General features: G+C 37.7%; 1 protein-coding gene across 1 annotated transcript; it reads left to right on the forward strand.

Annotated features, from left to right (window-relative positions):
- Nucleotides 1-13,589: 13,589 nt before the first annotated feature.
- On the forward strand, nucleotides 13,590-15,871 carry LOC143860167 (CLAVATA3/ESR (CLE)-related protein 25-like). The gene is made up of 2 exons (XM_077370720.1): nucleotides 13,590-14,126; nucleotides 15,408-15,871. Exons 1-2 carry the CDS (start codon nucleotides 13,843-13,845, stop codon nucleotides 15,445-15,447), a joined length of 324 nt encoding a protein of 107 aa, XP_077226835.1. The 5' UTR covers nucleotides 13,590-13,842; the 3' UTR covers nucleotides 15,448-15,871.
- The last annotated feature ends 7,060 nt before the right edge of the window (nucleotides 15,872-22,931 follow it).

The raw sequence follows: 22,931 nt of genomic DNA on the forward strand, positions 1-22,931 counted from the left end.
ATGTCAGAGCAGCCACACAGGCTCAATTTTCAGCAGATTTTGTCTTCATTCATGAGGTGGATGCTCTGACATGCGACAGATGATCTGAGAAATGCCTTTTGCGATGGACCCGTAGCAAATCCCTATATGAATTATAAATAAGGGATTTGCTACGCAATTTCGCAGGAGACAACAGCCATCTCAAGATGAATTAAATGAATAAGACAAAATCTGCTAAAAAGAGAGGGTATGTGGCTTTGCCAAAAATTGCCTAACAAATCCCAATAAATAGATTAAATTTTGACGGAATGACGTGGCAACAGGAAAAGGAAAAGAAAATGGACAGATGTCTCCCCGTTGGTTTTTACGAAAGAGTAGGAAAAAGCCAGACAACGACCGTTAATCTTCTTCTTTTTTCTTCCAAAACAACAATATCAGTCCTTACGTTTTACCTCTTAAGATTGGGTCTAATTAAAATATGTTTTACCTCTTAAGGTTGGGTGTAATTAAAATTGGAAAAACATGATGAGTGTGAAGACAGAACCCGAATTAATTTTCTTCGGTTACGTACACTAGTCCTCACGCTTTACCTCTAGCACCTCTGTTTCCTTTTCTACATGACACCTATTTCATGCTGTATTCGCCCAATCAATGCAATTTTTGGCCCATGGTTCAACCATATTCATTCAATAGAAGAATCTGTTTTCTATAAAAAAATTAAATGGCCTATAAATGATTCTTTCTTTCAGTTTCGATTACAACAGAGATACAATCCACAAGGGTCTCGTAGAAAGTGTAGGAAATTTAACCGGTAGAACTCACCCCTAAAAGATAGCGGTTAGAGGGAGGGTACCCATTCCCTTATAACCCATCCCCATCCATTTCACTCATCCGATGTGAGGCTATTTGTTTTTGCGTGAAACGCAAACAATCTCCCCTCCTTGTGGAAGCAACGTGGACAATCTCACCCCTCCACGTGGCGGCAAAGTGGGAAATACGAGATACTACACCGGTGTTTCCGAGATCTTCCCTGAGAGACATTTCTGCTCTCAGAGGTAAATATGGGCTACCACGCCGTGAGCTCCAGTACCATTTGTAAGGGATTTAACAGCTTAGAACTCACCCTTAAAAGCTAGCTGTTAGAAGGAGGGTGCCCATTCCCTTATAACCATGGTTTTTAATTTCAATCGAAATCTGAAATTTCGGACCGAAATTTTGGGTTTCGGTTGGGACTAACACCAAAACGTTCCAAAACCGAAACAAGCGAAATCTACCAAATTCGGCCGAAATTTTGGAAATTTTGGCAAAATTATTGATAAAATAATATATTTTTTAATTCCTTTACCAAATTTCAACCCGAATTACCGAAATTTCTGGATTTCAGCTAAAATTTCGGTTTCGTTGAGGACCAAAATTTCGCCCAAAACCGAAATTTAAAACCTTGCTTATAACCCATCTCCATTTCACTCATCCAATGTGGGACTATTTGCTTTTGCATGAAACCCCAACAGAAAGCAACTGCTTAGCAAGTTAGCAGTCTCCGTGCTTTGATTCGGTCTTTAGCTAGAAAAATTGCACAGGTCAGTTGTCAATACATACTTTAATTTGAAAGCTAGTCAAATGACGCAGTTTGTTCTACCAGAACCTTTGACTGAATATTTACTGTTGAAACACAATTCATATCCTTTTCTATTTGTTTTTATCTTTAGTTTTGCATCTTTCTACTTAAAATGGACCCTAAAACAAATTTCATGCCCATTTTTAAGTAAATAATGGGCGCAAAATTTATTTCACGCCCATTTCACATTGATTTTGTCAATGTAAAATGGGCATAAAATAAATTTACAGCCATTTTTACGTCGAAAATGGGCCTAGAATTTGTTTTACACCCATTTTAGGTTGAAAGAAACAAACTCCGGGGAATAGGAGCCTTGTAGAAAATATTTCTAAAACGGAACTCCATTTGGGTGAACAAAATAATGCCCAAATGACAAAATACCCTTATTTAACAGTTGAATTTTAAGAAGAAGAAAAAAAACCATTGTCATTACTAGAGCTTGAATAGGATTCAACTTGCTAAGTTGCTTTAGGAGTCCCCCACATCTCTCTATATATTGTAAGCTTCATGCCTCATGGCCATCTTCTACAATAATTTAATTAAAAAAATTGAAGTTTTACAACCTTGCAATTTTCGTGGATGTGATATCTACAATTCTTAGCATGATGCATTGATCTACTTTAGTGTGATGCCCTTAAAACCCATTGGTGTGATGCTTTTGGTCTTGTTGCTATGAGTCGAATACAACTATCCTTCCTATCCAACTTATCAAAGTTATTCATGCATGTAGACACCCCATTTTGACCAGCCCCTAAACCCTCCATGTTTGAGCAAAACTCCATCAAATCAATGATCTAGTGTCTCAAATTTAACCCTAGGGTAGCTTATGGTCTCAGCTAGCTCCCTGCAAAATTTCGTCAAAATCCGAGCAAAAATGCCTAATAAGACGAGCCAAATTAGAATTGTAGTGCTAAAGGGGAGTGAAATATCCTATAAGGCAGTCAGTTTTTACACTAGAGCAGAAAGGGGGGGTGCATTATCCCTGTAATGTTGACCGTGAAGAGTTTTATTTGAAAATATCCATCATTTAGTTAAAATACAACATATACATGAATAGGGGGGTTGTCCAAAGTAACTTAAGGGGCGAAAAGTTTCTTTTAGTTAATTTTTCATTAAACTTTTTTTAAATTGCCACCCTTTTGCAATCAAAACCAAAGCAAAATTTTTGAAAAGCGGTTGTCCTATAAACTAATGGGGGACAAAAATTAAGGGAAAACTCTATAAATAGAGCATTTGGGCTCTCATTTGAAGAAAATTAGGGCTCTTAATCTAATTTTAGAGAGATGGAGAGAGGGAGCTTTCTAGAGAGAGAGAGAGAAGATTCTAGAGAGAGAGCTTTCTAGAGAGAGAATTCTAGAGAAAGAAGGAGATCTAGAGAGAGAAAGAATGAGATCTAGAGAGAGAAATAAAGGAGATCTTGAGAGAAAGAAGAAGATCTAGAGAAATAAAGAAGATCTAGAGAGACAAAGAAGGAGATCTAGAGAGAGAAATAAGCTTTCAAAGAGAGATCCAAGAGAAGAGCACAAGGTTACTAGATTTTGAGTTTGATTTTGAGTTTTCTTTGAAAATCTAGCATAAAATTAAAAATCTAAGTGGAAAATGCTTTAAAATGATTAGATCTAATAACCTAGGGTTAAAATCTATCAAAATATGTTTAAAAACATGTCTCATTTGAAGATCTAAAGCAATTCACCTCAAAGTTTGAGTTCTAGTTGAATTTCGATGTAAAAATGACAAAACTAAGTGCTGTCCAGCTTCGTTTTTGCCATTTTCATCAATTTTCGGTTGGAATTCGTGGTAATTTCTCACGTCAAGGTGTAGTACTCGTTGAGATCTTCGATTTGGCATATAAAGGCCCAAAATTGGCCAAGAAACGAAGAAATTATAGTCGTTTTAAGATTTCAGCTCAAAATTCGGTGCAAAATGGTGAATCTATGTGTATTTTTGTGAAATAAGAAATAAGAAATTTTTTATTTTTTATTTCTAAAATACAAGGAAATTTCAATTTTGCAATGGGGCATTGTGCTTATAAATATACTAATGATAGGTTTATTTTTCCGATTACATGCACATCTTTTTTGCAGTCCCAAAACTTTATTTATTCACATTCCTATGAAAACTTCAACTGTTTCTAACATGATAAAAAACAAACGATAAAAAAAATTATATTTTGTTAAATAATAGTTTTTGTCCAAACAAAAAATTCTTGTTTTATGTATGGACTTTTCAAAAACATTTTCCAAAAAAGTTAACGTTTTAACCGTTTCATGAGTTTTAGGGATTTTTGCTGATTAGTCCATACAAGGCATAGTCCCTAAGAAAAGCATATTAGGTGAATAGTCCTACTTTTAGAAAATATTTGCTAAAAGGTCCCTAAAACTCACGAACTTCATTTTGCCCCGTTAAAAAATTTAAAATGGCAAATTTACCCCCCAACCCATTTAATCTGTTTTACCGTTTTTGATTTCCCTTACAATATTTTTGAGAAAAAAAAACTCGGAAATAAGCAACAATAATATCCCTTCCAATATTGACTTTCCCTTTGACATTCTCCCTTCTTCTCCTCCTAAGAGTAGAAGCCAAACCCTAGTTCTTATTCCCAAAACAAAAGTTCGGAAAGGAAAAAAAATCTAAAATTTCTTATTTCTTACACATAAAAAAAGATAAGAGCAGGGCGGATCCCCGCTTTTCCGGGTGAAATTGCCAGCCCAAATCACATCCCTGCATCACTGCATCGCGCGTGCTATTTCTTGTAAATATGTTACAATTTCATCATGTGCCCAGAGAATCTAATTATTTGAGTAACAGTATTTAATACATTGGGAAATGATATTTCCACCTTTTGCTTGTTTCTCCCTAAATATGATTATATTTCCACTCCCTTTTGTTTAGCTTTTCGCAGAGAAAAGACAGAGAAGAGGGTGGAATTTTATACGCCTTTTTTATTGGGAAAGTTCTTTCCACCAAATGATCATAATAGTTTAGGGATAATTACATTTACACCCCCTCTAGTTTCTGACACATCCACTTCAACCCCTGTAGTTTAAAAAGTGACAAAGACATCCCCTCTAGTTTCATTTTGTTTAAGGTTTGCCCCCTCAGCTGAAGGTTCGTCCATAGATTGAAGGGTTAGGATGATCCGATGGAGCTGATTTTTTGGGCACACCCTATCTATGTCAGGACCCATCAAATGAACGCTTTGGATCATCCAAATAATGTGGGCCCATACCCGAATCCAAAGCGACATCGGATCATCCTAACCCTTCAATCTATGGACGAACCTTCAGCTAAGGGGGCAAACCTTAAACAAAACGAAACTAGAGGGGATGTCTTTGTCACTTTTTAAACTATAGGGGTTGAAGTGGATGTGTCAGAAACTAGAGGGGGTGTAAATGTGATTATCCCAATAGTTTATTATTAGGAGCAAGGGGGAACTTCCAAGGGACAAAGAGGCCATGCTTGGTCTACTTTAAATTCTCCTTAAAAATGATTTCTCAACGAGTTGTTTGAGATATGGAGGGGAGATCATGTCTATATATATACAACACATGTGTCTATATATGCATAAAGTCCATGCACCATCAATTTGTAGACCCAATTATATTGTTACCATAATAATCAATAGGTATATGCTAGGGAATTTTGCGGAAAGGCATTTACTGGGTGACTTTTGCTTGAGAGAATAGCCACTTCGGATGCATTAAATGAATAAGACAAATTTGCTGAAAGGTGAGCCTGCGTGGCTATTGTCTCCTGCAATAGTAAGCCATGATCTGGCTTTGGCAGAAATTGCCTAGCAAATCCCTATAAGTCATGATTAAATTTAGACTAGGCAAAGAAAAGGGTAAGATGTCTCCCTATTTATTTTCCGATTCTGGTATGTGTAAAGAGGAGGTAAAAGCCAGACAAGGACCGTCTATGATATTCCTTAAAACAAAAACAACAATATCAGTTCTTACGTTTTACCCCTTATGAATGGGTGTAATTAAAATGGAAAAATTTGATTAGTGTAAAGACATAACCCTGAATACTTTTCTTCAGTTTCTTTGCTTACGTATACAAGTCCTTACGCTTTACCTCTACCGTCTCTGTTTCCTTTTCTATACAACACCTATTTAAAGAGGGTTGGGTCGCTTGGTGTTGCAACAACATGTTATCCAAGAACTCATCTATCAGGTGATCTGAGCCATCCGATCAATTGTCTAGAGACGACTGGTTAATACTAAAAAGGCAAAAGCCTAATGACAATATGGTAGATTTGTGTTATCAGTGCATTTTTTGGCCCATGGTTCAACCATCTTTAATCAAGAGAAGACGTTTTTTCTTGAGAAAGCTAAAATGGCTATAAATGACTCTTTCTTTAATTTTTGATCGATACAACATAGATATATTCTACATCGGTTTGGTCCATAGCAACTGCTTAGCAGTCTCCATGCTTTGTTTTTGTAAGTGTTTTCCATTCCTTATCATCGTTTGTTTTGCTTCTTTCTACTTAAAATGGGTTCTAAAATAAATTTTACATGCATTTTTAATAAGTTAAAATATGGGCACAAAATTGGTTTTTCATTGGCATGTCTCTTTACACGTAAAATGGATCAAAGGGCTTCTCCATTGGATCTATGTCACAGGCTTTTATGTTATCAGTGCCGTTATAAATGCACTAAGGGTGATGATCCAATGTGATTATCAATGCAATTATGTTATCCTTGGTGAAACTGGACACATGTCCAGGGCTTCTTCATTGGATCCATGTCACCGGCTTTTATCACACTGCTGTGTGGGTGTCCTGAGTAATCAAAAGGGGCGAATATATCACTTGTATATTGGAGATACAAAACCAAATAATTTTGTGTTAAGAACAAAATATCTCTCATTGATAATTGTGACATTTTTATATAATTGGGAAGTGATATATTCGCCACCTTTTCTTCCACTGGCCACCCCCTCCAGTGTATCTATGATTACCCTGTTTACATTAGATATGAGGGGGTGGCCCGGGGAAGAAAAAGGCGAATATATCATTTCCTTAAATGTTCCACAACAATTTCAAATTTTGTACACACATCAGAGACCTTTGTATTATCTTTATTCCTTCAGGACCACCTTGGTTCTGTTTTTACATATATATATATATATATATATATATATATATATATATATATATATATATATATATATAGAGAGAGAGAGAGAGAGAAAACATTTCCTACACACTTGTGTAGGTAAGTTACCTACGCACTACCTTAAAATACAGTGGGGGCCCACATTGTTTGGGTGATCCAAACAATTCATTTGAATGGTCCTCACATAGATAGGGTGTCCACAAAAAATCAGATCCATAGGATCATCCCAACCCTACGATTGTGGAGGTAAAATGGACGTGTATAAACCTTCACAAATTAGTCCATTTTTTGCCTCCATAGTTCGAATGGTTAGGATGATCCTATGGATCTGATTTTTTGTGGACACCCTATCTATGTGAGGACCATTCAAATGAATTGTTTGGATCACCCAAACAATGTGGGCCCCTACTGTATTTTAAGGTAGTGCGTAGGTAACTTACCTACACAAGTGTGTAGGAAATGTTCTCTCATATATATATATTCTGTTGCCCTTTTCAAAAAAATCAGAGACCTTTGTTATGAAATCACAATCTCAACAACAAAGCAAATATACTCAAAAATAAAAAGCCTCTGCATTGATCCCGCAGATATCTTCTAGAATATAAGAAGAAAGAATTTTTACGTCGCACGGCTGTGCATTCACGTGCAGGCGGGGCAGCACAAAAATAGAATGGGGCCAACGTTGTTTGGGTGATCCTAACCATTCATTAGTTGGGCCCTGACGTAGATAGGGTGTGCTCAGAAAACCTTTCCCGTAGGACGATCCTAACCCTCCGATTTGTGGAGGTTTAAAATGGATATAAAAAGCTTCATGGATTTGAGGGTAAGGATCATCCTATGGGAAGATTTCTGGGCACACCCAATCTATGTCAGGGCCCAACAAATGAATGGTTAGGATCACCCAAATATTGTGGTCCCCATTGTATTTTTGGGCTGCATGTGCATTCATGGCCGTCCACCATATAACTTCTCATATAAAGATATCTTTCAGTTTTTGTTCCTTTTAAGCCTTAAGTGATCTCCTTTGAGATGTACGGTAATTGTGATTTGGTAGCCAATTTCGCGGAAAGTTATATTGCGGCCGGCTTTTACATGTGAGAACAGCCATCCAGTCCTTTCGGAGGTTTAAAATGGACGGCACAATATAAAAACCTTCACGGATAGGAGGGTTAGGATCATCCTACGGGAAATGGGAATGGTTTTCTGGGCACACCCTATCTGCGTCAGGGCCCAACAAATGAATGGTTAGGAGCACCCAAACAATGTGGGCCCCATTGTATTTTCGGGCTGCATGTGCATGCACGGCAGCCAGCCGTCCACCATATAATTTCTCATAAAAAGATATCTCACAGTTTTTGTTCCTTTTAACTCTTAAAAACCTCCACAAATTGGAGGGTTAGGATCATCCTATGGCGAACTCCTGGCTTTAACTCCAACAAAAGAACTGCAGGATTTGCTTTTGACTCAGAACTCAGAGCAAAGAACCAGACAGTCCCAACTGGACAGGGCCCAAGAAATTAATGGTTAGGATCACCCAAACAATGTGGACCCCATTGTATTTTTGGGCTGCACGTGCATGCATGGCCGTCCACCAGATAACTTCTCATAAAAGATATCTAACACTTTTTGTTCCTTTTAACTCTCAAGTAATCTTCTTGAGATGAATGTAATTGCAATTTTGCTAACCAATTTTGCGGAAAGTCATTTAGCGGCTGGCTTTTGCATCTGAGAACAGCCACCTTAGATGAATTAAATGAATAAGCTGAATCTGCCGAAAAATCAAACCGTGTAGTTGTTCTCACATGCAAAAGCCAGCTGCGAAATGGCTTTCCGTGAAATTGGCTTGCAAATCCCATGTTTTAATTATAGTAACACCCTATTTCTGCTGAGTCTATAAATTTGACTTGCTTTTAAGCCTTTTATAGTTGAAGCACATACATGTAAAATTCTAAATTAATACGAATTTATCCAAGAAAAGAACAAAGAAAACCCAAAGTAAACATGCTAAAAAAAAATTTCGTAATTCCTATTCCACTATTGTCTTGCACGTCCATAGATCGATGGTCTGATCCATCTGATCCATCTGATCTATTGATCAAGGAATTGTTCCCTCAATAGATGGTTCTAGCCGTCGATCGATGAACCACGTTCCTAGATTTAATAATATCTGGGCTCCTCTTAACAGATCTCCTCACAATTTGATTTGATCATCCGTAATAGTATGTGATGAACACGATTAGTCACCACTGATCAGAAACGAGGTATGAGAAATGAGAATAGCATCAAGCAAAGGAACCAATGACTATAGGACACTCAAAACGAAGCTTGTGAAAGAAAAAGGGTCTCTCAAGTGACCCCACTGATAGTGCTTCTTCATGAGTGCAAAGGCCCTTAGATTCATACAAAAAAGTATAAGCTCTTGCAACCAAATCTATTGGAAGGTGTGGCATATAATCAACCTTTTGGGCCATTTAGAATATGAAAATAGTTAAAACCCACATCACTTTTTTCATGCCTTAAAAACTTTGGAGAGATAAGTGTCTATTTAAAGGCGAGGAGTTAAGGCACAAAGAAATCAGTGTACAAATCCATAAAGTGGATGAGATTTTCATTGAATGTTGAAAGAATCCCCAATCATATATGTTGTGAAAAAACCCCAAATAGCAATATGTGATTTCAATGGCAAAGTAAAACAAAAGAATAAACACAAGCAATCACACAAAGACACAAAGATTTACGTGGTTCGGCAAAAGCCTACTCCACGGTAGAGGCGACGAGAAAATCCACTATAAGATTCAGAGATTACAAGATAAGATCGGTCTCTCTCTCACCAAACCCTTGTGAAACCCTAGCACACCCTTTTCCACTTTCTTTAGAGCTCTCAACCCTCTTTACAAGACTTGCTTTCGAAATAAGCCCTAAAAGCCCCTTTATATTAAACGGGCTTTAAGTTAGTCTTATCGAGCCTAAAAACACATAAAACGGGCCGGGCCAAGCGGCCAGGGGCCAAAGAAATGGGCCTAATCCGGGTCGCACACAATATTTCGGACCCTAAGCGGGTTTGAATTCAAGACACCCAACTCAACAATATAACATCTAATTCATGAGAATTTTTGTTATGCAGGACTTGACTGCATTTTTAATAATGGCATCCAAAGCTATCGACAGCCAACTGAAGAAGTGCTTAAAGTGAGTGACATTATCAAAACAAGGGAGTATGGATATCATTTCCTTGAATGTATAACAGAATCTAAAAGGATTGGAAAGAGAAGTGGGACCGCGAATCATTGAACTACAATTGCTAAAGGAAGAGGGGAGGAATCCAATTTAAAGCCACTCATTCCAACTTAGGACTGCTCACTCTCATGGATAGATGATGTATCCTAGAATCAGAACTCTGGGGTTTGAAAAGGCAAGATGTCTGATGCTGTCGTTTAGGATAAGTGGTGTACAAAGGAGTATATGGTACTTCAAATCCTCAAAGGAGATGTACATCTCCACCAAAAGGGAAGAGAGTTCTTATACTGATTGCATAGGATGCTTAAAGAGTGATTGTCTTTTTGCTTATGTTCCCAGTTGGAGATCGAAGATTCCGAGGGACCCATTTAGCTAAATTTTTGCCCTTCCATGTAGTGCGATTTTATATATTAATGCTGAATTAAGATATGAAGCTTGATTATCTTGTAACACAAAGCTTGATTATCTTGATTATCTTGTAACACATGACCTGCACAGGCTTCAAGTGTAAGACTCATTTTATTGGGGAGGCTAAGCCAAAATATTATGCCATATGCTTTGGCCATATAGAACAAGGCATGCAATATTCCCTACTCTGAGCATCCATGCCAAGGAACCAGCTTCTGCCTTTGTCTAATCTCATTTAAATTCATGCCCATGTGGGAGATAATCTTCATATTCCCAAATATTGGATCTCCTTTCCAAGAGACCATGTATGTATTCTAGAAACCCACCAAATTAAGAAGGATTATAAAGTGAGATGGGTCATGTTTGATTCCCACACTCATGTTTAATAAGTGTTTAGAGTAAATGACAAGATTAGTTACTGTGCTAGAATGACTTGGTCATGGGTTGAGCTTTACTATATTGAGAGATTGGTTGCCAACTTACCATCACTTATAACTCCCAACAAGAAAAAAGGAAAGCTTCTTTCTACTATAGGGATCTCATGGTTTTGATTTTCTTTTCTTGGAAGAAATACTGATTCCCCACTTTGACTAGACTTAACCAAAAACACCCAATTTGCCAAAGGCAAAGTTTGTTTGAATTTTACTGAAAGGCCCTTGGTACCCATTTTCTTTTTTTAATCAACATTTTTATTCCACAAGAAAGAGCAGTTGCTAATGAAGATCAGATTTACCGCTATAATTTGTAACGGTTAATGGTTATTTAATGGTAATTAGGACATGTTTTTAGTACCAAATTGATGGGGGTGGGTCCCATGCATCTTGCTTCCACCAATAGGAACAGTGCATACCACTGACATTTTTTCCTTTGGCACTGATTTTTTTCCTGAGGCAGTTTGATTGCAGGATATATTGTCTCAGGTGAGTCTAATCCAAGATATATGTTGTCTATTGTTTGTCGCACGACTGTCCGTGATAAGATATGATTTAGAAAAGCGGTATCTTCATCAAAAGAGGATACGTGTAATACCACCCAAAGGGTGGAATCCCAATTATCCTTACTTTTTAAAGATAAGAGTCATCTAAGGATAGAAATCGTATGGGTTACAACCAATCATAAAGTACAAGGGAATACAGGGGATAAGGCCTTATCTATGAAAACCTATCCTGCAATCAAACATGCCCTCTATCTTGTAATTGGTCTAGGTTATCTTGTAAATTGGTCTAGGTTTCTTCGAATCCAATAATTAACCAAGCTCAGCCCACCAGGCCTACTTCCTTCCTTTACCAAAATTTTACATGTTACAAAAGGATACCTCGGTGAACCCAATCCTTAGAGAAGTAAGACAGAGATCCACTAGAGTAGTAGGAACTGAAATCATGCACCATACACGGAGCTCAACCCAATTTCGGCTTGGGTTGAGTTGGGTTACGGTTGGGAAAAGCCAACCTGAATTAATTTTTGGGTTGCGTTAGGGTTGAGGCATTTGGCAACCCGACCCAAACCCAACCTTATATATATATATATATGAGAATAGTGTTCCTGCGCAGCTGCTCATATAACTTATCTGAGCAGCTGCTTCAAAAACTCATGTGGCCCACATTTTTTGGGTGATCTAAAGCATTCATTTGAAAGGCCCTTCCATGGATAGGGTGTGTACCAAAAATCAGCCCTATAGGATCATCCTAACCCAATCAAAGGTGGAGGGGAAAATCGACAAACACTGTTTCTGATCATTTTTTCCACCCACAAATGGCAGGGTTAGGATGATCCTAAAGGGCTTATTTTTTGTACACACCCTATCCATAGAAGGGCCTTCCAAATGAATGCTTTGGATCACCCCAAAAATGTGGGGCCACATGAGTTTTTGAAGCAGCTGCTCAGATAAGCTATCTGAGCAGCTACGCAGGAACACTTTACTGTATATATATGTAATACTTTATAGCAGAAGAGAAAATGGAGAATTATTGTCCAATTAACACGTCAATGTGGATGATTTTGACGTTCTTGCCCCTCCCCACATATCTGTACATGCTATCTGTGTGAGGGTAAAATCGTAATCTACATCCACAAAGTACTGACACAGGGTACCTGTCTATGACAATTACGAAAAAAAACTACCAAGAAGAGGTAAAGACATATGACAATGACGAAAGAACTACTTTATGTTACGCATGCAGGACACTTGCAAAATATTGACGGATTTCAGGCACCTGAAGAACAACAACAATTATGCAAACCTCTATCGATTGGAGGGCTAGGATCAACCTATGGAAATGATTTTACGAGCACAGCCGATTGATGTTGTGTTCCATCACATGGAGTATTTGGATCAACCTATAAAGCCACATAATTTCAATCTTACCCCTCTCATTTATGCTTTTTTAATAAAAAATCTATAGGGTGATCTTAACCATCCGATTTAAGAGAAACAATATATTATAGAAACCTCTATAGATTGGAGGGCGTGGATCAGCCTATGGAAATGATTTTTGGGGCACAACCTATTTATGTTGTGTTCCATCACATGGACGGTTTGGATCAACCTATGATGTGGTCTGTAAAGTTCTTTGTCGGCCCGTGCATCGCACGGGGTTTTTTACTAGTATATATGTGTGTGTGTGTGTGTGTGTGTGTGTGTGAGTGGTTTTTCCCCACGATCCCAACGCGACCCGATTTGAAAAAAAATGTATTAGACGGGTCGGGTTAGGGTTGAGAGGTCTATAGAGACAGGCAAGTTGGGCTAGGGTTAACCATCTTTGACACGGGGCTCGGATTGGGTCAGGTTAGGCTTGAGTGAATGTTATCTTGGGTTGGGCTAGGGTTGGCCTCAACCCAACCCGACCCAACCATGTCCGAGTTGCACCCCTATAGAGTACTATACAGTGTAATGCAGATATGGTAGTACTAAAAAGAAGAAAAGAGAGGAGAATGGAGGCTTACATTACATGACTAGAGCCGCACAAAGACCCAAGGTTTTGTCTTTTTGGGTACGTGATGAACAGATATAGATAGCGAGGTCCCTTTTGTGCTATTGTAGGTGCGTGAAAATACTCAAAGAAGAGCAAAGTAAGGTTTGTGCAGGCTGTTGATGGACCCAATCGATTTAAAGCAAAGCTGATTCCCTCCATGTCACATTCGAAACCAGCTAAGCTTTTGTTCCTCTCCCCGTTCAAGGTCCGAGAAAGTGTAACAGAATCACTTCCAATCTATATAAAGAAAAATCATCCCTTGGCACAAGGGGAAAAACAAAACCCCTAAACCCAACCCACCAAAATACTTGCCTTACTCCATTCACCTATCTCTCTTCTCTCCCTCCACTCCTTTTTCTTTGGCTTCAATCCTTTCATAAACTCCATCAACATACAAGAATATGGTTTTTGTGATATCTAGTTCTTCTCCTTTCTTAAGCAACCACAAGGTGGCCTTTTAGAGAGAGAGAAAAGAGGGTAAATCAAGGAAAAAAGAAAGAAAGAGATGGGTATTGGCGGTGGGTTTTTAAGGGCTTTGTTAGGAGTCATTGGTTTTGTGTTCTTTATTTGGTTTTTATTTGTTGGGTTTCTAGCAAGTGGAGGAACAACTGCTGCTGCTACTTCTACTACTACCACAGTTACTGCTACTACTAATACTACACCAACAGGAGGAAATCTCAAGCATTTGCATGTTAAAGGAAGAGAAAGGCCTGTTTTTCATCCGGAATTGGACCCCAATTACATGAACAAGAGGCGTGTTCCTAATGGGCCCGACCCCATTCATAACAGGTACACGTACCCTCAATTGTTTTTCCTTTATTTTCTTTAGAAAGACATGGAGAAAATATTATAATGTTCTCAGTCACTACAAGAAAAAACACCTTACTAAGAAGACAACAAAAAAAAAAAACCGTCGCTGTATAAACAGTTTATAGCAACGGATCATTTTTCCGTCACTATATGAAACCCTTTGCGATGGTTACGAGAATTTAGGCGCGCTTTGAACCGTCACAAAATCTGTCGCTATATTCATTTACTGAAGCCATTTATAGGGACGGTTTATAGAGACGAATTTTTACCTTTTGGCGACCCTTTTTTTTTTTTTTTGCCGCCAATGACTGTATTTCTTGTAGTGAATACTTTGTATTCGTTCTTGTATATGTATTTCATTTTTTTTATGTTCATGTTGAAATTTCCAAAATTTTTGGATTGTAGCACCTTTCATCTTTTCCAACTTTTATGCTTGATATTCTTAATAATTTCTCTGAGTTACAAAATTTTTGAACTCTCTCACAAATGTAAGTATTTAGGCCTCCAATATTTAAACATGTTTTGACTTGCAGTTTGAAACAAAATGCATTGGTAAACTATTCTTCTTAGCTTAAAGAACACTTGGGTGTTTTTATCACTGCCCTTTATTATTTCTCTTAAGAAAGAAAAGGGCCATTATGGCCATTTTCTTAAGTCATACAACAATCCCTTATTTCTTCCACCAAAAAACATACCGTCCTTAACATTTCATGAGCATACCACCATAGTCTTAAAAATAAAAACTTCGCGGAGTTCATAAAATTTGATCTTGTTCTTTTTTTGTATAACTTTATCGTTTGCCCGTGATTAAGGATATATCAATAACTAATATTCTGATAAAAGATCTTTAATTCTAGTATTTTTATTTAACTTCTTTCATTGCAAAATCAAAGCTCATAACAACAATTTCTATGTTTTTGCCATATTCCAGATGTTGTGTTTGCATGGCTCCACAGTCATGGGTTTCAGTGTTCTCAGTTTAATTTATTGCCCTTTCAAATCAATAAAGGAAAAGAAAAAAGGAGTCTCTTCACTTTATTCATCATACCCACATCCATAATCATGTTTACTCCCTGCTAATCTATTCCTTAATTTTGTTGTCTACATTTATGGGACCTTTTTGCCTTTTCCATATTTTTCTTTTTCCTGTTTTCTTTCACTTCTATCCAAGTGAAATAATACTTGCCTGTACCTAAGTTAGGATTTCCCCATGTTTATTCAACTATTAATTATTTATTCTTTTGTTGGGTGTATTTCTAGGAGAGCAGGGAATTCTAGACAACCTCCTGGTCGAGCTTAGCCTCAGAGGATTGAGAAGCTTCTTCTTTTTAGATGATGAATGACAAGATGTGGGCCACCTTGATGTATTAAAAAAACTATAATTACTCCTTAAGACATTAGAAAAAATCCCTATTTTGCAAAGTGATGTACTTTATACAGTGTAATGGGGAGGTGGTGGGGGTGTAAAGAAGCCAAGCTTCTCTCACACACTAACTCACACACAAAATAAAAAACTCACACACAAAATACCCATAGAAAAGAACCTTAAGTAAAAAATTGGACAGCTTTGGCAGACACACCCACTTTAATATTCCATGTGTTCCCTTTATTGGGAGAGGGAGGAGTGAGATACCCACTTTAATGCTACTTGTTTTTTCCAATACTTAGAGAGGGACCCACTTTAATGCTTCAAGTTTTCCCCAGTGTTTTGAGAGAGAGAGAGAGAGAGAGAGAGAGAGATTAATGTTTCATGTGTTTTCAGTATTTTGTATGAGGGTGCTTGTCTTTGCATGTAGAGAGAGAGAGAGAGAGAGAGAGATTTGCTTTGCATGTAAAGAACAAGCAAGTATTTACTAATTATGGAAAAGTATAGGAACAAAACCCAAGAAATGTTCTAGTAAAACACGAGAAGAGAGAAAGCAAGTAACAATCTCTATCAATCAATCAATCATCTTACTATTATTTTGGCTTTTTTAGAAGGTTGGGTGTCCCAAAACTAAAGTAGTCCCCACCAATCAAATGTCTTAACACATCTCCTCGTGAGTTTTTTCCCTACTTGTTATCTTCTCCTTGGACTGATCTCCGACTGTCGTCAGTTCATTCAAACGTCCAAAACTGCATGGGGATTCTTCCAGCCTCGTGGTAATGGTAAAAGATAATAGTTTACAATAGCGCAAAGCAACATCGAAGCAAAGCAAAGCAAAGTAACAAAGACTCTTTCTTTTTTATCTACTTTCTCTTTTTAACTTCTTTTCTTGCTTCATCTTTTGAATGGATCGAGAAGCAAAGACCAGTCTAAAGTAGTAAAAGATTCAAATTAAGACCTCTTATTCGATGCATGGAGACTAGAGCCCTTAACGCCGTGATAGATAGATAGATAGATAGATAGATGCACACTAACTATAGATAAGGTTTTAATAGGTACGTATAAACATGTAAAAACCAAATATAATTGAAAAACCCAAAAACTAGACACCTACTCGCAAATAGGCCGAGTCGAGTCAACTCGACTAAGTCACTAGTGACTCGATAAAAACTTGAGTGCATGCAGGACGTATGTATATCAATTCACTACATGTAGATTTTTTCAGGTTTTAAGATTTTAGCAGTGGGTTCAAGTTCTTTAGCAACATTTTATGCTTTTCCTCGAGTCAACTCATTCTATTGTTGAGTCAACTCAACCGAGTTTCAAGTTGAGTCATCGAGTGTCGGTACTATGATACAAACTATAACTCACGTCTACTTCATATGTTATGGGTTCAAATAGGCTTGGTTTAGATTAAAGGCAAAGGCACAAAAAGCTGTGAAAGCTCCAACCTAGGCTAAGCTTGTGATTGGCTTTGATGTTTGTCTAAGAAGCATCTTTGTAGTCCATCTAATAGTGTGAAGGCCCACCTGACAACTGACAACTGATTCTGAGAGCCAAACCTATTATTGGACTTAATTTTGAGTCTGTAATAGGTTTGGGGGCTCACAATCGGTTGTCACAATCTAAAACGAATAGGGCCAAAGTTACATGGATAAGAATAAGATGTCGAACATGAGGAGTCTCACAATTTATGAAGAACAGAGTAGATATGCAGATGGGCTTGAAAGAAAAGCCTAGTCTATGATAACAACTCCAACTAGTTTGGTGCCAATAACAGATGCGCTTGGGGCCCTCAGTGCCTTAAATAATGGGTGTCTTTATAAGAACGATAATCTAGATTTTTGCAGCTGTGAGCTCATTTGAGATTATAAAAAGTTAGAAGGGCCTTAGGGGGGACCAAAGAGGAGCTGACAGTTTTTTTCTGGGAGTATAGATGCTAACGGGCTGGGCCAATTGAGCCTTTGCATAAAAATTAATTGCCCCAAATTGTTCAGTTGGAGTGTAAAATTTTGGTTTCAATAAAATTGTTGGTTCAGCCCATTGGTACATGGTGTGGGCCGAGGATAACCCGAATCCGGCCCATTTGTTTTGGATTTTGAGAACCAATAATGAATACAAATTTTATCATTCTACTCAAATAAACGTAAATTTGAGCCCAATGATCAGTTTCAAACTCACATTCGGTAATCAAAATCCAAAGCAAACAGGGCCTAAACATAAATTTGAGTCAAATAATCAGTTTTGGTCTCACAATGGCTTCTCAGAATTTAGTGTAAATTTGATTCCAATAATTAATTTTGGACTCACAGTCGGTTCTCAAAATCCAAAACAAGCAGGGCCTCAAATGTCCAAAGAATGGAACCCAAATGTTTGGCTCACAACATATTTGCTGCCCAACAGGTTGTTTAGTGTAAATCAATTTCACAGATAATAGATTTTAAATAAAGTATATTTAAAGTTAACTAATTCAGATAAAGGTTTCTGAGCAAGACCTCAGATAAGCTATCTGAGCAAGCTCATATAAATAGGGTAGGTAGCTATGTTATTTGGGTTATGTTACATATTAATTCTATAGGACCTAACATAGATAGGGTGTCCCTAAGAAATCATCTCTATGGGATCATGGTAAGTGTTGATTTGTGGAGGTTTAAAATGGACGTCTAGAAAATGGGTCCATTTTGTGCTTGTACAGATCGAATGGTTAGGATGATTGTATAGTTTGTTATGAACACCCAATCTATGTGAGGTTCTATGGAATGAATGGGTTGGATGAGTCAAACAACATGAGAGATGGTGTATTTATAGTGGCTTACTCAGATAAACTATTTGAGCTATAGCTCAGAAACCTCGCCCCCTAACTAATTTTATAATATTTGGGTGTCATCCTTCATTTACACAAAAATCTAGTTACACTATCAATGACAATCTTTGAATTTTCCTAAAAATTGAATAAATGGATAATATTTTCATAAACATTTTTGTCCTGAAAACGAGCTGGTTGATCCTGTGCACATGAGTTATATTAATTCGGAAAACAATCAACATTTTCTGTAGTAACAAATATTTTCGTAAATGGCATTTTAAAATTCAAACAATAGAAAAAAGCCTTTGGTAACATGATATGAAATATTAATTCTAGTTTTTCGCTGCTTTTAAACAACTTTCTTTTATACTTACGACACACGTTCTTCCCTATAGATTAGGGGTGTCAATGGATATTCGGAAATTCGATTACCGTCCGCATCCGAATCCGTTTAAAGCGAATATTATCCGAATCCGTTTCAAGCGGATATTATCCGAATCCGTTTATGAGATATCCGACTCTTAGCGGATGCGAATCTGGTAAATGGTATATCCGATCCGTTTAACATCCGAATCCGAGAAGTAAATCCTTTTTATTTATTATTAATAATATCATTAATATTTATTTTTAGTAATGACACACTATCTTTTGTTTCTATAAGAAAAGTGAATATTCTTTTTAGAAAAAATAAATTAAAAACAAAAATAGCCCAAACCCATTCCATCATATACAAAAAAAAAAGGAAAAACCCAAAGACCACTACCAACACTATCATCCATCCCCATCGCGTCCCTCTCTCTCTCTCTCTCTCTCTCTCTCTCTCTCTCTCTCTCTCTCTCTGCCTTTGTTTTAAAAGGAAAAAGAGGATCTCATATATTTTAGGGTTTGAGAGTTAATTTTGTGAAGAGAATGTAGAGGTCTAGTTTTAGGGTTTGGAAAATTCATTCGAGCAAGTAGGAGAAAAAAGATAAAGTGCTGCAATAAAATGTTCGAATTTACCGGATAAACGGATACGGATAATATCCGAATTCAAACAATATCCGACAGATACGAATTCGGTAATAGATATTAAATATCCGTCGAATCCGAATTCGGATAGTGTATATTGTAATCGAATTCGGATATAGCCATATCCGCTCCGAATTCGATCCGTTTACATCCCTACTATAAATATAATAAAATAGTGCAAATTGCCCTTCACATTTATGGATATGCCATTAGAGCTTCCTTTTGTTTTGAATGGTAGCAAATCTCATTAAAACAAGGAAGAGGCCGAGATTGCCCTTCCAATCATTGCAGGAAAAGAAATATCAATCAAAGCATTACAATGTGAAGAAGATATATCAATCAAAGTCTAAAGGAGAAAGAAGATCCGATCATTCAAAAGGGAAGAAAATCAAAGATTTCAAGCCCCGACTTATCTACACCATCGCTATTTACTTTATCCGCCATGCTATTGGCCAACCTCCGAATATGCATGAAGGTAATCGAAGATCCATCAACTATATCTGGATCTCATCAAAATAGGAGGCAAATCTCCAGGGGGACCAAAGAATCCCTAAGCCATCGGATGACGTTTAGGGAATCCCCTTCCATGATCAACCAATCCAAGCAAGCTCTGTCTAAGCATTTTATCCCTTGATGGACTGCTTGAATCTCCGTCCCGATAGCATCTGAAACTCCAATAGGCCCTGCAAAGGCACGTATGAAATCTCCCTCAAATTCCTAAGGACACATCCAATGCCCGTCAAACCCAGGTTCTGGGTTTCAGGTTCCCCGTACTCGATCCATCAAAATTCATCTCTAGAAGTCCTTGAGTAGGAGGGTCCCATTTTTGAACGACTGCAGTGTGCTCGTCGAAACTATTACATATTACCTTCCAACCCCTGCCCCCTCCAATAGGTCATATGCAAATACAAACCTAAAGGATGGGAGGATCCAGGCCCACGATATGGATAGGGCAATCACTTTAACAAACAAGAAGTGAGGGAACTTATAAACATTATCGAACACTCGATTATCCCTCGCTTTCCATAGCACCCACAAGGTTGCTAAAAGAGATATACTCTAGAGAGTTTTGCCTTTCTTCTTCCTTGGAACCGCCGAGCAACCCTCCAACAAATCAGATAGCTCAGCTGGAAAGACCCACACAATCCCAAACCTAGAGAGGATTTTACGCCACACTTCCCTTGCAAGGTCACAATGTATGAATATATAGTCGACCGACTCCCCTGCCGCTATGCACAGGGCGCAATGATCAACTATCAACATTTCTCTCTTTTGCAGAAAGTCGACAGTTCGAATCCGATCACGAATCGCATCCCAACCGAAGATACTGATTGAGGGAGGCACTTGGATTTTCCATACTTTTGCTTCTCTTAAGAGCACATGGCAAGGCACAAGCTTGTTGTAGAAGGATTTGACAGTGAAATCCCCAGTAGATTCCCAAACCCATACCCTTTTATCCATGCCAGATTGCTTCGTGTAGCACCCATCTAACATTTCAAGTAACTACACCACTGCCGCCACCTCTCTCTCTCTCTCTCTCTCTCTCTCTCTCTCTCTCTCTCTCTCAAAGAAGTTCCTTCTAAAAGCCGGCCTCCATAAGATCTGGTTTCCACTTCTCTCAAAACAATCTTTCACCACAGCTTCCTTATGCACTGCCACTGCAAATAAATCGAGAAAAATGTCCTTTAGTGGGATTTGAGAGCACCATAACTCTACCCAAAACCGAGTCCGATCTTTAGTGTACATGCGGAATCTAAATCAGTGGCTCATATACCTTCTTTGAAGCTCAAAAGACCCACACAATGCCATTAGCGCTTCCTTTAAATAACAAATTAATAAAATTCAACGTCTAATTGGATACTCTGCTCGTTTGTCTAATATCCGATTATAATCTATATGTATGAAAATGATCCTTTGTATTTCATATGCACAACTAAATAGTGAGAAGAATTTTTTATATTTTCCTTTGAAAATGAGTTATAAAAAAGTAAAAAAAAAAAAAAAAAGTCTTACTTTTGTTTACACCCATTTTTTAATTTAAGACCAGTCACGTCAGACTAAATCATTGGTTAATTATTCATATATTAGAATTAAAGCAGTTATTCACCAATGGCCATTTTTCCAAAGATTGGGGATGATATTTATTCTCAATGGGTTTCCTCATAAAAATCAAGAGCAGTTGTGGATGATTTTAATAGAAATCTATATAAAGAGATGGTTGCATCCAAGGAAGAGGACTCAGAACAAACCCAAAACATGTCATAATTTACATTTATCTTAATATTTATTTTACTTTTTCTGCAATGTCTTTTATTTTTCCTTAGTTGTAGTTTTACTCCAGGAATTGAAGCATTGAAGGAATGGATTCATCACCTCTGGTGACCATGTCCCTTTAATTCCTATCCTATATTCATCGCACTGACCGCATGTTTGTGTTTACTGTTAAGAATTTAACCGAACTCTTATCGATTTCCATAGAGTCATTTGCATTCTACGTGCATCGACATTGGCAATGTGTTTTTTAAAGTGTCCTTTGTTTAAAAGGCATTAAGAGCCCAAGGAAGAAGTGACATTCCCCTCTTCTTTTCAATCCTATGAAATCCAATCCCATGGGATGGAATTGATTACCCCTTGAATTGAACACTGGACATCCATTCTATTCAATGGCATGCCCACGCACCCATCACACGTATCACACACTGCATAACCGCACTGCGCACGCTTCGGGTACTCAAACAACTTCATCCTCATAAAAAGCCAAAACATGGTCTTGATATACTAAATCATTTCAAGCTGAACTTTTTAACGTTTGATCCAGGATGATCCAATGAGAAATTGATCATGATCCAGACTCCAAAAGTAGGATATGACGAATTATACGATTAGGATAAGATTGAATAGAATCCAAACGAACTGTGACCCAAACATGGGTGGATTTAATCCGAATCAGGTCCACTGGTGGGTCTAGACATATGGGCCCCACTTAGGTGTGTACTTATTTTAGGAAAACTAATATGTAAGTAAAAACATGAAATTTTTCATACAAAATTCCTTGTCTTCTTTCCCTACTTTTAAACAGCCTCCAAACAGCCCTTAGGCTCTATTCACTTGCGTTCCCGGGAAAGCAAATCCCTGGAAAACAGCCTCTTTTTTCCTTGACAAGATAGAATTCTGGTGTTCACTTGCTTTCCCGGGAAAATAGAATTACACATGTGGAATTTTTACAATAAGTCAAAAAATGACATGGAAAAGCCCATTTTCCCCTCTTTAGGGATTTCATTTCAGACCAAAAACACTCGGATTTCGTTTCCCGAGAAAACTAGTGCAAAAAAAAGGGCAAGCAGTTTCCCTGGAAACCTTTTCATGCGCAAGTGAACAGTCCAGAAACAGTCCAGGAAATCTTTTCCTGCACAGATTCCCTAGATTTCTTTTCCTAATGCCACGTCAGATTCCCAGGAAACATTTTCTTTTCCTTTCCCGGGAAAACAAGTGAACAGAGCCTTATTTTCTTTTATATTTATAGCACATGTCCTTCCCTGTAAACCTAGTAAAATAGTGCAAAGTGGAACTACTCTGCATAACTATAGACATGCCATTAGGGATT

The sequence above is a fragment of the Tasmannia lanceolata genome, unplaced genomic scaffold (genome assembly GCF_043159265.1).
Source record: "Tasmannia lanceolata isolate RefF3 unplaced genomic scaffold, GAP_Taslan_0.1 ptg000003l, whole genome shotgun sequence".
NCBI lineage: Eukaryota > Viridiplantae > Streptophyta > Magnoliopsida > Canellales > Winteraceae > Tasmannia > Tasmannia lanceolata.

What these genes read in the sequence shown, in the direction of transcription:
- LOC143860167 (XM_077370720.1), top strand. Translation starts at nt 13,843, where the DNA reads ATGGGTATTGGCGGTGGGTTTTTAAGGGCTTTGTTAGGAGTCATTGGT. An exon ending in CCCGACCCCATTCATAACAG is followed by an intron (nt 14,127 to 15,407) that starts GTACACGTACCC and finishes GTGTATTTCTAG; the next exon opens with GAGAGCAGGGAATTCTAGAC.